Source organism: Dromaius novaehollandiae, chromosome 8 (assembly GCF_036370855.1).
Source record: "Dromaius novaehollandiae isolate bDroNov1 chromosome 8, bDroNov1.hap1, whole genome shotgun sequence".
Lineage (NCBI taxonomy): Eukaryota > Metazoa > Chordata > Aves > Casuariiformes > Dromaiidae > Dromaius > Dromaius novaehollandiae.
The window spans coordinates 16,051,512-16,070,030 of NC_088105.1; the positions used below are offsets into that span (position 1 = coordinate 16,051,512).

Here is an 18,519-nt window from a genome sequence, read left to right on the forward strand (position 1 = left end):
CAATTTCAGCAACTTTGGGTTATTTGGCTAGGTTTCACAAAAGTTGCTTTCAATTTCTCCTTTTTTTAGGCTATAATTTTTCTTTCCTTAAAGCTGTTGGCAAAGCAATTGCATTTACCAGTAACTCATCTGATGTCAAACAACGGTAAGACTGACATGTCCAAATCATGACTTTAAATCATCTTTTTTGATAAGAGAAAAGCTACACAGGCCTTCATCTGGTTTTATGCTCTTCATAGCACTGTTTAAAGTACATTTTTCTTGCAGTGTGCAAGTAGTGCAATTTTCATTGGCATGTATTCCAATAAGTAGTGACGACAAAAATGTGTGCTTCCAATTTAAACCCACTTAGTTTCATTTGGCACCTGTGCTAAATTACTTTGCAGCAGAAATTCAAAAACAATGACAGCAACATAGGCATTTGCGGAGTGAGAGCAAACCTAAAGGGCAAACTTTGCATGGCAATCTTAATTATATGTGACTGTTCAGGCTACAAACCTTTTTTCACCTGTATGAATTGCTATTTGCACTGCAGCATGTTTGCAATGTATAAGTAGTCATGGTGTAGGGCAACCTTAGGTTAAATAGGTACTTTCTGTCCCACAAAATTAATAACTTAATGTATTCCATGCAACTAGTACAATGTATTAATAGGATTTCAGGTGTTACACCTAAGTTGTTTCACAATCTTCAGCCAGATTAGAAAAGCATGTCTGTGGGGAAGATGTGTGGGGTGTTTTCACATACTTTTGTGCAAGTGTGAAACAGCTTGTACAATTAAATGCAACTTTAGCTGCTTCTAGTCATGTCCTCAATAAACAGGAAAACCATGTGAAAAATCTATGTGAATCCAGTGGTGACAGGTCATCCTGTCTGTACATAAGCCAATTCTAGACCAGCTAGAAGCTCACACACTACTTGCAAGTAAAAAGGACGAGCCTCTCCTTTTCGAGTTGTCTCAGTACTAACGTTGGAACGTTTCCAGACCCAGACCCGCTTTCCAGGAAGGACTCACTGAGGACTCCCAGAGATTCAGATCCAAATGACAATCAGAGCAGAAGCAGTAGCAGAAAGGTATGCACATCCACTTTCCTCTTCTGCTGGAAGTGCACCCTCATTGCTCTTCACCTCAGTTGTTCCAGAGATGCAACGATTTCACTGGGCACACAATTATGTCAAGTGAGGACTCTTAAAAGCAAATCTGCAGGCTGACACTTACCTTCTTAACTTTGCAAGTCCTCAATACCAGGTTGAGCCAGCTAGTTGCCTAAGCATTTCCTTCCAGGGTGATCTGCCAAGGATTATAGATGAATACATTTATTGAGCCCCCACCAGGTGCCCGAGCAAGGCTCTGTCAGCTTCTTTATACAAGTAGGGAGCCCTGTAAGCAAGCGCAGATCTGCCCCCAGGCTAGATTGCTCTCTACACATTTTGGCCCAGTGCTGGCACAAGTGATTAAACAAGGCGCCCCCCCCCCCCCCCAAAAGATCATTTCACTTCAAAACTGTAACAGTGACCATTGGCCAGAAAAACACATGGCTGAGCTCAAGACCTGCATTTATGAGACTACACTGTGCTTGTCACTCAATCCTAGGATATATTTTTCTCATGTAGCCTGCTTGAGATGTAGAAATTGTCAAATTTTCTGACATTGGGGAGAAAAGAAGTGGAAAAACACAGTTACACAAGTACTGGTCTGTTGACATTTAAAATGAGAAAATGATGAGCATAAAAAAATGATTAAAAAAAATCCTGGGCCAGCAACCCAAAGGACCAAAGACAAATCACATTATAGGATGCAACTAATTAGGCTGAAATGCCAACAACGTTCAGTAGATCGTTCAAAGTATCCACAGTGTCAGACTGCTACCGTGACCCCCAGTTCGAATATGCCAAGGGGAAATGTAGAAAAGGACTGAATCAGATAAGTTAAATACAAATATTTTAAAATGACATTTTAATTTCTACCTCGCCATTTTAACATTTTCAAAATCGTTAAATAAGCATGTCGCCTATTCTCAGAGCAGGCCAAATGTCAGATGTTTGTCTGTACTATTCAGCTGAACATTTTAAGTACATAATCCTTCTCACTGCTAAACAGGTGGTATCATATTACCAGGTTATTTTCTTAAAAGGAACAGTGACTAGAAAACTGCTGATTCTATAAAATAAGTGAAATTATTGAATTGCAGCTGTATCACATCACTCAGTGTTGCCTATGTAAGACTTTTTTTTTCCCCTTTTTTTGGTACAACCTAATGTGTAAACTTGAAACAATACACTCTTAATCACAGATGACTACGAACACACAGAAATGTTCCTCTTCATCATTTAGAAAGTGTCTTAACTTAAATCAAATGAAGCGATTTTATACCAGGATAAAAGTACTCACCTGGGAAAGTGTATTAGTTGAGCTATTCATAGAACTATACACACCTGAAAAATAAACTTTCATAGGCTAGGAAGTCTTGTATTTAGGCCTCTAAGCTCTACATGGCAGTATACATCTTTATTATGCCTCATCCACGAGGCTGAGTACTTTGCAGAACTTCACAATTAAAAACAGATAATGGAGCTGAAAGGAAATGGTTTGCAACTAAGTCTAATACATTTGTTGTAGCCTACATTTTACCTTTGTTTCTTGGTGTTGCTTATTGTGGGTTTTTGTTGTTGTTTTGTTCTCAGTGACAATTATTTGAGGTAAGAAGTAGGCCTGATACAGAAAATTAGAGAAGTAGTATGTCAGAAATCTGGCCCTTCCACTTTCAGGAGAAACGTGAAATAGGCAGCAACAAAAAGAAATGATGTATGGTCCATAGCATATTCCGCATGTAGTTCCCAAACTTTGCTTTTAGAGCTAGTACTTGTTTATGTTTCATGCAGAATTTGTAACAGCATTGACAACCTCTGGGGTTTCAAAGCTTAAGAAAGAAGCTGCCAGCATTTTTTCTGACTGATGAAAATCTGCAGAGTGATTCTACTTTGCTTTATCTGAATAACAGCAAACCCACATCATAACTTCAGGCGTTGCTTAGGTTTTTGTTGTTGTTATCGCTTGTCACATCAAATAAAAATCTAAACCCATGATTTTGATGAAGTTACTTATTCTTTTGTGAACATGAGGTTAACACACAGTGAGTTGGGGGAAGAAAATGAAGTGCTTTGTCTGTCATTCAGGTATGACTGCAGCTTTTACTGCATAAAAGTATCATGCAAAAGCAATGTTCTCACCTGCTTTTGAAACACAAATAATACAGAAGCCACTAACGAACAGAGGCGTTTATGACTTCTCCCGAACCAACCACAAACGTGACAGTACTTTGAGCTGCGCTTTTCCCTCAAATGCCACAACTCTCAATAATACCAGCTTTGATACTCAAGGTATACCATATGACTTTTAAACCACAGCCTTCTGAAATAATCCACTTTTCACAGACACTTGGCATAGTTTTTATTGACAGGAACAGAGTCCTGCTATACCATCTGTTTAAACTTTGCCAACTTAATTTAGACCAGCTTGTCTTATTACCTGCTCTTTTTTGCTCCTTTCCTACATTGGGAGTTTGAAAGAACTTACTGAACTGAAAGTCTTAGAAAGCAAGCTGCAATTCTTTCGCAGTATACTGAGGTAACAAACTAAGGAAAATGGGGCAAACTTAGCCTGAAAGATGACAACTTGATTTTTTGTCTTCATACCTGCTCATTCATTCTGCGTTGAAAAATTAAAGATTTTTACATTTTAGTAATGACCTCTGTTGGCTCGTAATCTGGACATACGACAAGAAGTTCATTGTCACAACCATCTGTTTCAAGAGCTGAATGAATGTGTGGGCACATCTACTGGCAAAATGAAGAATGACTATGAGATGTGCTATGCTTAAACTAGCAGTGAAGATCGCTGTGCTATCAGTCTTCATAGCTTTTGTCACTCTGCTAGCTAGAGTAAGCTAGGACAAGTCTAATAGCATGTCTTAAAATCACACCCTTATTGTTTTGTATGGACATACTTTACAATTTTATTGTCAGTTATGGATTGAGTATATCAACACTGAAATGACAGCCTCTGTGGTTTGTTTGTATAAGATATCAAAGTGCTTTTAATTTAGAAGAGCAAGTAAAGACCAGATTATATTGAATAGCCATTTAGTGTAAAAATCAAACTGTGAATTATAGTTACACACTTGTGTTAAGTGAGAAAGGAGAGCTAAGCCGTACCTGCTAACCTATTCATGATATGTTATTCTGTGATGTGTTAACTAGTCTGAACAAGCAAAGAACAAACCCGTAGCTGATACCGTTCCTGATGGCCACCAAAGCCAAGAGGTGCTTTCTGCTCAGCCTCTGCACTCCAGCGCGAGAAGGGGAGGCGGCGACGGCAGGCAGTACCCCAGCTTCCTTGTGAGTGCCTGGGTGCTCTCTCCAGCGCCGCACAGCTGAACGGTGCCACCAGGGATCAGAGGCGCAGGAATTACGGTGCCGGAGGAGTGAGGAAGAAGATCGGGCGATGCCAAGGCCAGGAGCGCGTACCCCAGGCTGAAAAGAGGAGGTCTCCACAACGCTCGGCAGTGCACAGAGCCTGGCCCTTCAATCAGATCAGCTTAGCAGATACTATGGGAGGTTGGGGGTCGCTTCCCTCACTAGCAGCATCCTCAAACCTTTCGCCTAAGGCACACAATTTTGCCTTTTAACACCTCTACTCTTCCCATCTATAAAGTGAGATAATATACTTATGTTCATTGTAAGAACTTAAAGACCTACGGATCAAAAAAGCTGTTTAAGAAATAGGGATTATTGGCTAAAATTTTTAAAGGAAGTGGAAGTAGCACTGAAATTACAAAGGATACCATTGCTAAACTTCTGCGCTGTAGAAACAGTAATCAAAATTTAAATATTCTCTGTATTTCAGAAACTGAAATGATAATTCTATGGCTAAAAACTTCCAATACAATACAGCATTGTCATATTATTTTAAATTATATGCCTGATGGATAAGTATAAAAAATACAAATCAGATGAATCCATCAAACAGGAATTGCACCACCAAAAGAATTCTGATATTGTTAAGTTTTATTTTATAATACAGTATTGGGCACTTTATGGTAACGTGGAGTTCACCAAAAACTTTTATTGACACCACAAACTTGGAAGGAGAAAAAAACCCAAACAAAAATCACAGCTCATTTACTACACATACACAGTGCACTACTGATAGTAGTCTAAGATCTGAATTATAATTCTCGAGATGACTTTAAACAGTAGTCCAGAGGATGCAAGAACATGGAGTAAATGCCTAAACCTGATTCTAGTTTTATTAAATGTCAGTGACTAACTAAATTTATAAATGTTAGGACAGTGTTAATTTTTTATCTCCAAAATTATAATAATGAGCAATAAAAACTCAAAATGTCCTGTATTTTATGCCTTTCCTATAAGTATTAAAGGAATCACTATTGGCTCTCAATAAAGACATTAATAAAGAGAGTTTTCAAAAGTCACTAATAAGAAGTTCTGATAAAATTTAGAAATTTTGGGATATGCAATTTAACTTTGCTCGATGTTGAGGCATTTCTCATAATCTCTGGCACAGATTAAAAAAAAAAACAAATCATATTGTCAGTTTGCTATACATACAAGCATTTTAAACTTCTCTTCCTCCTCAAAAACCATGAAGAACAGATGCGATGTGATTGTTTGCAAGCTGCACCAAGACTAGCTGTTCTACAGTGCTTTATTGCCTCATTCAAGTAATTCAATTTAATTTAAAGTAGTTCTCAAGGGAAAACTTAAGATTAAAACAAAATGTACATCAATATACAAGGAAATTAATTTACAAAAAATTAAAAGAATACTGGCAACATTAGTTGACCTTTTAAGTAATGACTTAAAATAATTAGGGATGTCACAAACTAAATTCTTACAGTACATGGTCATCACCATGAACTGTTACCTCATCGGTGGTACTGAAAAGCAATGCTCAACTCCTTATAGATCTTTTTATCAATGATACACTAATGATCAAATGCTAAACTAAATACCATAAATTCTAATATTTAACCTATACTTCAATTTAAGTGGGATATAGTTTTTACTATTCATTTTAACTACTTGTATTGGCTTAGGCCATATTATTTTAGTAGAATGTGACAACCACAATCATTTCTAATCATTGGAAATATACATTTGCATCATTAGAATATATTGTTCATGTTTTTATCATATAACCATATTTCAATGCTACATGTAATTTTACACATTTCTGAAAAATACCATTTCAAGGATCTCCTTGAAAGGCAGATGCACACATTTGCAGCTACTAAATTACTTTGAAACAAGGAGAAATATTGCACAAAACTCTCTGTAGATTTGAAAGTCAACACATTCCCCACCCCCCCATCCCAGTAGCTCCCTTACTTTTAACAGAAACAAAAAGTCAATCCACACAGAATCATAACTAACACCCACTTACTTGAAATCAACTTATTTTTCAGATGCTAATACTGCTACTGAACGCTAATCATAAATGTTTTTAGTACGGACCTAAGCAATAGGTACAAATGAATTTCTTTTTGAGTACCCTTTACTGCAGTAAACCTTGGGGTAACTTTCAACTGTGCTGCCTGCTTCGTACTCCGGTCCAGCAGAAAACAGCGATGGCCCTGTCAGCTACATAGATGGTGGACGGCCCTCTAGATTAAGTTGGCTGTGGACTCTTCAGGCAACTCTGCTCAGAAGTTTAGCAGCTTCCTAGAAAGACCCATCAAGTATTTTTGATTGGTCACCAACTAAAGTTGCAAAATGGGCATTACATAGAGCAGATCATGGAAGCTTTTATACATTAAAAACACACCATCTCTTTTTCATTCCTTTATTTTCAACCACCCTGAAGATCATGAATTCCAGACTTTCTGTAGTTTATGTCCTTGGGATGAAGACAAGGACACAGTCTAATCAGCCTACAACCCATAAACAACACCCGACAAAGACATAAACACCTAACAGCAGCAAAGAGGAGGTTCCTGGAGGCAATAAAGTCACACCACCATCCATACCGTCTTTGCTGGTGCATTTCTACATTCATCCTCCAAAGATTTACCCTGACACCTTGAGAACCGACAGCCTGACCACTCTGAGCTTTGCAGTAAAGAAGCTGCTTGCCTCAGACATCGTTTTTATTATCCATGTTTGTTTAGCTTAAAATTCCAGACAGTTGAGAGAAAGCTGGCTGGAGTCTCACAGCACCCAGAGTAGCGTCTGGCACCAAGACACAATATACCATCTCCCTTAGAAATAAAGGCCGTCCTTGGCATCTTCCTATAGAGTCTCTCCTCTCTGCTGGACAGGGTACTACAGCCAGTATTACCCTGAGGGTGCATTTGCAAAAGGGCCTCGTGCTGGCGCTTTGCTTATTGCATGAAATATTTTCTTCAATTGATTACACGCATAGAGAAAAGATTTCAGATGCTCACAGCAATTCCATTTGACAGCTGCCTCAATGAAAGATTGTTCTGCAGAACTGAATATGATTGATTGTAGGTGGAAAAACAGAAGCTGTTTAAAAAATTGGTGTAACTTTTCTTTCACCTAAAATTTATGCAGTTTTCAAGAACACAAGGCTGTAATAAGCTCATTCAAAAACCTGAAGACATCTAAAACAGATTTTTCGAGATCTAAAACATTTCTCTTAATATGTTAGGTAGGATTTTTGAAAGCACCCAGCATGTCTAAAACTCCCACTGAAGTCTGTGTTAAAATGCCTGAGAGGGGACTTCAGCTAGTGCTGAGAATTTCTGAGGACCCCACCCTTAGCCAAACAGCAGCAGTATCACTGAAATGCTAAACAACAATGAAGATTTGAGTCAAAAAGTTTTACGAGAACTTCTAAAACTACATTTTTCCTTCGGAACAACTCTATTCTTAGGAGTTACATGACCCCCAAATATGTTGGAAGTAAGAGCAAACCACTGCCCTCTCTACAGATGGCCCTCTGCATGCATAGAGGGTGGCTAGGGATCACCTTCGCACCCACAGTGCTGTCCACCCCTGAATGCCTGCACCCTTTTTCCACAGTGTAGCATAGGCAGATGGGTGGGAAGGCTTTGACTGGTGCAACATATCATCCGTTCCATCAGTCCCATAGGGGATTTGCTGTAAAGGCGGTATTACTTTTGCCTACACGATTAGGTTGGAATCACTACAACTGAGCTAGAATAGTAAACAGGACCCTGAACGCTGCATTTCCTCAAAGTTATCATCGCTCCTCTGGACTCCCAGGCTCTGCTTCACTACCCTGCTGGAACAATCCAGAAATCCCTTTCTCCTTCTCTTGTCCTTATTTTTTTTCCCAAACCAGATGAGCAATGGCTCATTTCAAGCATGTATCTGTGAGAAATGAACTGGAAGATCTTACATTCAAGTCCCAGTTTGACTCCTTAAGTCAGAAATTTTTTCCTAAGTATAAGTAACAGATTACAAAGCTTAATCAAATAACCTAGTATCTCCCTTAAATGGGAAGATTTTTTGAGACCCTGGTTTGTCTGAAAAGAACAGATGCCTCTGAAGGAGACTACAGGAGCTTTCTGACTGACCAGAATTCAGTTCTCACTAGTAAGTGGTGATGAAATGTTGATGGTTTTCAAAGACATTAGAAGAACTTGCACAAATAAAACCCATACAGGTATAAAGCTCATAAAAAGTACTGGATCTGTACAATATATCTTACTATAGGACCCAATGTGGTAATAAAAATATTGTATATGTAGCCAATAGACAGTCTTACACCATCATGAGGACAGAGTAGAACAGTGTTGAACCGGTAATATAAGTTTGGACTTTTATCTATTTGGTAACTTGTTATGCTGTTTAAATAAGGCACAAATATTAGCCTTTTAAAAGATCACTGATCGTAAGTGGAAAAGACTCTGTAATATTACAGACTTAAAAATGTACCTACTGTTAAATTCAACACAGATATAAGATGGAGTTATTTTTGAACATATACAAGGTTCAAAACCAAAAAAGACATACTATTTAATGACTGTAAACATGCTACGAGCTGTACAAATAATGAAAGAACATGGCATAAGCACAGTAACTAATATATTAATGGCAACTGAACTAGAAAAATCATTCTAAATTGAATATTACCTTCCATCTTTGAACTTAGCTGCCTACTTCTTCTCAGCCTGCATTCTCATTTAATGAAAGAGTGAATTATTATAGTGGTGCATCAATTTTGAAAGATTCTATTATCAAACTTTCAATGTTATGTTTCTTACAATTATAAGGATATTAGCAGCCTTATACATATAAGGCTTCCATATTTTTTTCCAAAAAGGTGAGAATGGGACAATTCAGGTAACAATGGGAGTTCATTACCCAACTCTCAGGTAAAGCCAGTAGAATTTGTTTCACCAAATCGGCATTTTTGAAAACCATTCCCTGGCAGCATTCCTGAACCAGGCAGCATTCTTGGACTTACGTGTTTGACAGATGCGAAAGTAATCATGGCCATAATTTCTGAAATTTTTCCTTTTTTTCCCCTTTAAGACATTAATACTGTTAATTATCTTTAATATATAAAGACAACAAAATATTATCTTAGATGGAACTATGGACAGAGACTCTGCATCAGATGTAGAGGGAAAGAAAGGTGAATCTTGAAATTCCAGTCAGCAAAATGCAAATAGAGGAACGAGAATGAGTACGACGTGCTAGGAGTACCCAGGCCTTTGCATTCTCTCTCTCAAACAGTTAGCAGCACTACATTTGGGTATTGCTTAATACCAGCAAAGGAGGAGAATGCCCCCTTCTGAGTCATTAATGTCACCTTTCAAAAAGCATCCTTGAGGTTGCCCTGCGGCTTTCTTATTTTAATAGCACCCTAGCCACCCTGTCTGACCCACCTGATAAGGTTGCAGCTAAGATTTTAAATAATTTTTATGGCATTTTTTATTTTAATAGAGCAAAATAGTTTGCCAAATAACATTTTTATGATAATAAAAATTCCAGCTTACATACTGTGTTGATACATACGACAGGAAATCATAAGACAGATAAACAGAGAGCTCTTTGGAGTACAAACCTTTCGATATAAAACTTCCAACTAAGGAATACTGAAATTCTGCAGCAACACAGATTGCAGAAGCCCTCAGGAATGTTCAGTCTCTCATCAGACACAGACATTTCTGTAAGATTTACACTTTTGTAACCTCAGCCCTTTCTTGCACTTATTAAGAAAGACTAATTCTAGAGGCCCGTTCTCATCAATGACAAGCACTGGCCCTTCCCTCTTCTCCCCAGATAGACCACATTTTGGAACACACAGCTGAAACTTTTGCCTTTACAAACGCAAGGTCCCACACCACTGCGTACGGAACCTCTTTGGTAGAGCATCAGACATCACCTCTTTAGTGAGATGGATCCATTCACTTGGATCAACAGCCTTGCAATAACGCAGCTGAAGAAAAACCTTCGAAACTGTCTTAGCTAAAAGGAAAATTCATTCATAAATCTAAATGTGGCAACTGATATTAAACTTCACTACAAACTGCTATCAAGATATTCAAGCACAATCTGCTCTAACTCCTGACCTCACTACCTGGTTCACTTCGGCCTGCACTGAGGGTAAGACTAACCATTCAGAGCAAAAAAGGGAAAGAAAGAAAAAGGGTTTCTGGCATCAGTTAAGAGACCATTCTTCTTAGGCACAGTTCTTTTCATAACCTTGTGTTACTTTTACCAGCTGCATCACAAATATCTTTCAAAGCTGACAAGCATAATCTAGCGAAGCTTGCTTCACACCTTTCCTAACCTGAGCTATTCTGGAGGAAGGAATGTATGGAAAGGTGGAGTGGAGGAGAATGGAAAAGGAGGAAAAATAAAAAGAAGAAAGAGGTGTTCCTTACAGCAGCAGGAAACTGTGTTTTTAGACTCTCAATATTCTTCAGGAATGCTGCCTGAAGAAGGATAAACGCTCATTCTAAATACAATCTACATAAAGTCCATGCAATTTCCTTCACTGAATTTGGAAAGAGATTTTTGAATGCTCAATTTGGCTAAAATGAGAGTTGGATATACGCAGTCTCAAGCTGAACTCATTATTTTAGTTTTCTAGTGTTACAAGTAATTTTCATTCATGACTTTTTAATAATTTAACTAAATATGACTTCTAAGTTATAGTAATTCAAGCTACCTTTAAAAAGGTAGCTACTAAAAAATCAAAAGACCACTGTTCAGAAGAGGCACCAATCAGTTTTCAAACACTATTATTAAACTGTAGAAAATAAAAAGTAATAAAAATCTATCAATTCCACTTACATTTACCCTTCTGAAAATTTTTAGATGAAAGAGTCTACCTAGGGAAACTGGATAGTATGTCTTTAAAGTGTCTTAGTTGTAAACAGAAGTTAACAAACTTCACATTATAATTCAGCACTTCGTGTACTTTACAGAAGAGAAAAGCATGCACTACCTTTCCGAAGTCTGGAAGACAGGGCCACAGTTTCAGTTTGCAGTGAATTCCAAGGTATATTCACAAGTGATTCTTTAATCTAAAAAAGCATCCTTTTTTTCCCTTTGCTGAAACAAGTTCTTGCTATGGAAAATCATTATTGCTGTTTTGCACATTTGCATTCATCTTCTAAGATAATTAAACCTTTTCTCAAAAGATTAAGGCAATTACTCATTACAAATATTAACATTTGCACATTTCAGACAAATCTAGATTGTTCGGTTCATTTCATGCTTAATAGGATTAATACAGTACCTTCAAGAACCTGGTTATCTTTTAGATGATACTTTTCCTGCTGCTCAGAGGAAGTAAATGCTAGTAAGCACCATACACCGCTGTATTTTTAATACACAGACTAACTAGTACCTGATTTAAGAGTGCATTTGTATATTTAGTCCCACCTGACAGACCTAACTACAGCTAACAAATGAAGTGGGTAAACACAGAAGCTGATGTCTCAATGGCAGAAAATGCATACTCAACTGAAGAGAATTACTCTCATAATTGAAGATCTCTCATTCCTTTTTCATCTTTTGGTTATCATGTTTATGGAGTTATATGGAGTCCTGAGTAGTCTCCCTTTAACTTCAGATGGGAGTCAAGTTTCTCTTCTCATAGTTTTCTTACGTTTTATTTCCACTGCTACTGCTAGATAAATTATCTTTTGAAATATTTAAACCATAGTGAAAAGCAGAAGTCAGTTTACATAACGACACCACTTCTTGAAGAAGCCCACCCTCTTCTGAAGTTTCGTTTCCTTCTTTCCCATCTTTTTCCCAAGGGACCAGAATGGATGGATGTTGAGCAAGACTTGCTGGAAGCTGATCTTCTGAGGTATTGCTTAGTGTTGCATTCTGCTTTGCATACTTACAGGAAGAGTACCCTGCTTGGAAACCTTCTAGAGAAGCAAACTGTGCACTTGATCGTACTGGAGATGGGGATGTTACACAACCGTGAGGGATGTTCATTTTGTCAGTAATAAAAGTTTGGTCACTACTTTCTTCTTCCAGTTTTGAGAGAGATTCTCTATGGCCACTAGAAGAAACTTGCTTCCTTGGTGATGGAGGAAGCTGTTTCCCATGGAGGACACTGTCATCCTGACCGAGATTCCAGTCTGCTTGGTCATTACTGCTGCAGAGCAGGGTAAGGTTGCTCTCACTAGGTGCATTCGACTTGTTCTGAAACAAAAAGTACGCATTTACAGTTTATGTCACAGTAAGCATCTCTGCACTGGCATTTTTGAAACAAATACTGTAACAGATCTTCAGTTCATAAATCATGGATCCCTTTTAGGGTTCATTGCTACAAAACAGCAATCCCACAAATAACATAGGAACAAGCTCTTTGATACTTCCTTTCCACAACACTCTGTCTTTTATCCTAAGAATCACCTTTTAGACAAATAAAGGAGGTACGTCTCCCCTGTCCGTTCTGCTTTGGCCAAGCAGCTTTGAGAGTGAACAAAGACAGTTTGGCGGTTTGCACCATAACATGAGAAGGAACTTGACTAAAAGTAAAACCAGGTGGTATTTCGTCTTTGATTCAGTTATTATACCAACTTTCAATATTAAATCTTTTAGCCAAACAAACAAAAATTGGCATTTTATTAAAGTGACCCCTGTGTGACATTCCTCATATCAAAATTTTCTAAGTATTTTAAATGTTAGCATCAGAATTTGCTGTTCTAGTGACAAACCTTCTACTATAGGAACCTCTTCAACAAAAGCAAACATTGAACAGCTCACTAGAGCTGGAACACAAAAGCACTAATATTTTTTGGCTAACATCACAGCAATGATTTGGTGAGGGTTTTAAAGCTGCAGACAAGAGCTCTGGCCCATAAAGTAATCTGCTTATATTATGAGTTCTGTGCAATGCTATCTAAGAAAGGATCAAGGAGTGCTCTTAGCAAGGCCACTTGCAGGACAGCTTTGGAGTATTATTCAAACAGCGTTTCAATTGCAATTATCCCATAGATCCCAAAGCTTAATGAAGTTGGAAACATCACCATATCAGTATGCCTAGTTTAACAATGCAAGGTGAAAAGGGAAACAAATAGCTTCTAAAGTGCATAACAAAGACTAAAATCTTAAATTATTATATTACAGCTCTAAATGTGGTTACGGCTTATAAGGGAAAAAACATTGTTCCAAGATGACTTGGTAAGCTGGAAAAAGGCATAACCATCTCTTGGCTGGTGAAAACCATCATGCAGCTGTCTGCATGAGTGTACTGTATTTTGTAGCAGAAAGAAGCCATGCTAGCAATTCTACGGAATATTCTGCAGTGCCTGCGCCACATGTTCAGATTCCACAAGTAGAGGATTCCACTACAAATGGACTGGGATTGTTTATCAAATGAAAGCAGAAGACTAACCGTGGTCTTGTAATCAATATCATCCATTGATCTAAAGAAATCCAGGCTCTTTGCTCCTGAGAGCTTTCCTTGATCTGAACTATGTGTGCTCAGCGTGTCCAAAATTTCCCCGAGCAAGTCCATTTCTCCTTGGTGCTGAGAAGTTACTCCAGTTTCACCAGAATCATCACTGTCATAAAAGTAAGCAGAAGCTTCCTCACTGTCTTCTGATGATAACCTGAAGACAAAAACTTTTCCATCAGCTAGGAACATAAGAACATTTTATTACAGCCTCTTCCAAAAGTAAATAGGAGAATTCACTCCAAGACTTTTGAAAACAAACATGACTTAACCCAGCTCTTCCTTTTACTCAGCAATTTTACCTAAAGGTAGATGTACGATACCTAGGCAGATGCAGTTACCATTAGTTGGTTTTCCTGTCTCCTGGCTCTCCCCCAACCACTGTAACTGTTATTTAAAGTCACTCTTAATAGGATTTTCCAAATCTCCCCACGAAAATGTCCATTGTTCCAAACTTGGTTCCTCTTTTTCCTTGTCCGCACCTTATTTCTAGGTGAATACTGTACACCTCTCCAGCTGATCTGGCCACATATTTTATTCTAGCAGCAAGACACACATACTGTGACTCTTCCTCTGTCACATGATCCGATTTACCCCAGCATTTCCTATCTGCAAGGAGAATTAGTGGTTTTGCCTCTTGCCATTTTCTGTTTCATTCATTGCAATATCCTTACCTCTGACTCCCACCACTGCAGTCCTTCCCTATTTACGCCTGTTCAGAATACTACTACTACAAAGGCTATTTCCACGGCTCACTGTTTTGATCATATCTCCTTTTGCTCTTTGAATTCTTCACTAGTTCCATTTTCTCTGCTGCATTATTCTTAAGCTGCTTGTCTCGGCTTTCAAGGTCCTTCATTGCTTATAGCCATTTATTCATTATCAAATATCATCTCCTGTCTTCAATCAGGGAATACTGGCAGCCTCAACTTCTTACGATTTTCCTTTAATTCACGCACAGAAAGACCTTGCCATAGAACTCAAAAGGCCACTGTTCTCTTTCAAACCCTTTAGAAAACATTCCATTGCCATAACCACCACAGAAGACTTTAGGAATGGACGTGCTGAAGCGACTGCCCACAATACTGATGAATATTACTACACTGCTTCTTTGTGTATGTAGTCTGTCTGTTTATGCTGAGTCTGTGAAGACTGAGAATCATGTTAAGCTCTCCTAGACACTATAAATACTGAAAATAAATAAATAATAATCTTTCCCTCTTTTAAAAAGAGATTTAATCCTAGACTACTTAACAACTCCTAGATCAAGAATCAAGCTAGTAGCCTGGACAAGAGAACAGTGTGTCACATGAACTCCACTTTGCTGAATAATGCTAGATACCTTCTCTCTCATACATACACATATATTTACAGAGATTTCTTACTTGCTTGTTCTATCCATTTCATCATCATCTTCATCCAATGCAAAATCACGGTTACTGAGATGCTGGTTGAAACGTGTCTGCAGGACAGAAAACGAACATTGTAATTTTTGTTTATTTTTACTATTTCATCATTATTCACTAGCTGACCCTTTATTCACTTAAAATTTATGAGCACTTGATGAGGACTACTGCATACTACTGATCAAGTCTTTTAAAGATTTTCATAAGAGGACCTGAAGTCCTCAAGCACCCCCAATAAAAGAGCGAAATTGTATTTTACTTAATGGCCTATAGAGTGCCTTATGCAAAGCCTTGATTAGCACAAGCAAAAGCATGGCCATTGGAGGTAAAGCATTGATCAAGTCTACTAGCTACTCTTTCTTGCAAGTGCATTAGACAAAGCACTGTGGTTTACTATATTCTGAAATATTTTCCAAGTTCTGAAATCAATGTGGTCTACTCAGCATGACGAAAAATGGATTTTTGGAGAAGCAAATACAAAACAAGTCAGGAGTTGCTTTACATAGCTATATTTATGCAAAGGTGTTAAACAGAAGTGCAGAGTAAATAGTGTGCCAGCTCGAAAACTGTGCACTAAGAATGCCTTTGTGCAGGATAATTTACTGTAAATCTACAGTTACCTCACAGCTTGTGTACACTCACAGCATCCCATGGGGAGCTAGTGTAGAGTAGTTGGTGTGCTGTAAATTCACATACTACCATACTGAGTACTCGCTAGCCTGTTTTATCACACTCTTATTTAGCACTCCAAACCAGGCTGAAGATTTTTACTGTACTTGAAGAAAGGTCTCTATCTCAAACAGAATGTTTAAGTCAAACATTTTAGTTACTTGTACTTCACAACAGAAAGACTGCCTCAAATTCTGTGCATCTCTAATGCTTGTTCTGCATTTAAAACACAAAAATCAACTATGCAGTCAAAAATTTACTATGCAGGCAATCAATCCACAGAAGAGATTCTGAACCTTGGAAAACTGGCCATAATTTAAAGACATATGGATAGAATTTGTGCAAAGGGAAAACAGTGTTAGTTAACTTTAAAGAAAATCAAACGCTAGTATAAGGAAGTGCTACTGCCCATATCTCATTATGCAGTTCAACAAATGCCTAAGCCTACAAAAAGGCCCTGATGGCGAGGAAATATGGCCTTAATTTCAAAATACAAGGAGCTTGGAAATCTTGTATTGTGAGGATTTCAATATGTCACCTATTACAGATGTTGTCAGTGTTCTACATGTACTTGGATACTATCTGTAATTTTTTTCCCCATTATTGTCAGGAACATCTCAATGTACACTCTTTATAGACTGACACATTTTTTCTTGTTCAACAAGAGAGGTTTTAATTAACACAGCAAGTTTTGATAACACTTTTTCTATAGTTCTTTGTGCACTGCTTTATCACCAAGTGAAAACATGTGGCTCTTAATGTCTAAAAGCAAGTAACAGCTGATAAAAACAAGATAATTAGTATAGTATTAAAAACCAGGAAAGAACTCAAACTAAGCTTCACACTGAAACAAAAGAAAAAGAATGAAACACAAAACACAGAGAATCAAAGACAAATGGACTGTTGATATTTACAATGTATTTTAGAGATAGACACATTTTAGAACATACTCTCCATAGACTATTCCTTAGCTCAGTAGAACTACAAAAACAGAATTCAGATGTAATATGGAGACAGGACCAATTTAAGAAGTACTGTTCAGTGAATATAAAAATGGGAATGCTTAGGGAATATTCCAGCTAAATCAAATAAAACAATTTTGAATAAATAAGTCATCATAAGATATGACTTATTTGACATGTAATAAAATAGTATTTTACAATTACTTACTACCATTTTATAATTGGTTACTACCAAGCAAGTAAGAGCAACTTTTAACCTTTGAACAGAAATAGCTAGACTATCATTTTTTTTATTGTAGAAAAGCAACATCATTAATAAAACATTTAAAAATGTCAACTGGGATCAAGCATCAAAAATGCAGCACTAAAATCCCAGATGCATGCAACACTAAAAAACATAAAACCATAACATTATAAGAAGAGTAAACAACATTAACAACATTAAACAGACTGACCTCAAAGATACTGACCCAATTATCAGAAGACACCTAATGAATGTAATCCAGACATACTAAATATTACTAAACTGGCAAGAAGAAAGTAAAGTATTAAAAGATGGCTCCTTGGCCATGGTGCTGGTTGTATCTCTCACACCAAGGTAATCATCTGATTCTCAGTCCACACCATGCTAAATAAAAGCATTTTAGCTATTCCTTTCATTGGCTGCCTTCTGTTAAATTTGTTCTGTAAATTCAGACTTCCTCCCAGTTTTGAAAGTTCTTTGTATCATTCCCATCATTACGGTAATCAATCATATCACGGCATGCAACGGAAGGGAAGGGGAACCACTCTGATTTAATTGATATTGTTAGTCAGTCATCTTGATTACTGATTACTGCCACAAAGGCAGTCACTGTTTTCAGTTTAAAAGTTGCTGCTTTAAGTATTTATCTTCACTGGGGCAATTAAAATATTTTATTTCTAAAACACTGAGAATTCACTACCTCCTCTGACTGACACATGACACACATGGCATTCAATTAAATTAAAGCCCTAATCCTACAACTGACGCTTGGACAGCAAACCCCTGTGCCTCTGCCTCATTTGCTTAGAATTTGCATCAGACCACAAATACTTCTACTGATAGGAAGACGAGATTTTGAGGGAGGGAAGGTTCTTTAAAAGTTGAGAGATTTCAGAAAAACAAAAACAAAACAACAGACACTTGTTTATCTTCAGATGGATTAATTCTGTCAGAATAAAATCCCACAAGATAACACTCACTGGTTTGTCGAAATAATAAATAAGGTTTCAAAGAGCATGGATGTCATGTTAAAAAAAAAAAGGTTGCATCTTTGAGAAATAGAAACTGAATAAAACTGATTAGAATTGGCAAACACCACAGGCATAATAGTTACCCGTATCTTTGCTCCTCTGAGCATCCACTGACAGTGTTATGTAAGTGCATTAGTGAAAACAGGAATAACATCATACAAAGGAGTGTAACAGAACATATGCCTATAAACAACAAAAAACCCATATCTTCTAGTCCCCGACGGTCAGATTCTCTCTTTGAAAAAGTAACTTTTGTTATCGA

General features: G+C 37.5%; 1 protein-coding gene across 2 annotated transcripts in view; it reads right to left on the reverse strand.

Annotated features, from left to right (window-relative positions):
- Positions 1-5,049: 5,049 nt before the first annotated feature.
- Positions 5,050-18,519, reverse strand: part of DENND1B (DENN domain containing 1B) — a 177,145-nt gene continuing 163,675 nt past the window's right edge. For both annotated transcript variants that reach the window (XM_064515764.1, XM_064515765.1), the window contains 3 exons: positions 15,331-15,407; positions 13,886-14,102; positions 5,050-12,687 (listed from right to left, as the gene is read on the reverse strand). In XM_064515764.1, coding sequence (XP_064371834.1) covers positions 12,133-12,687; positions 13,886-14,102; positions 15,331-15,407 — 849 coding nt within the window. In that variant the 3' untranslated portion in view covers positions 5,050-12,132. The remainder of the gene's footprint in view (positions 12,688-13,885; positions 14,103-15,330; positions 15,408-18,519) is intronic.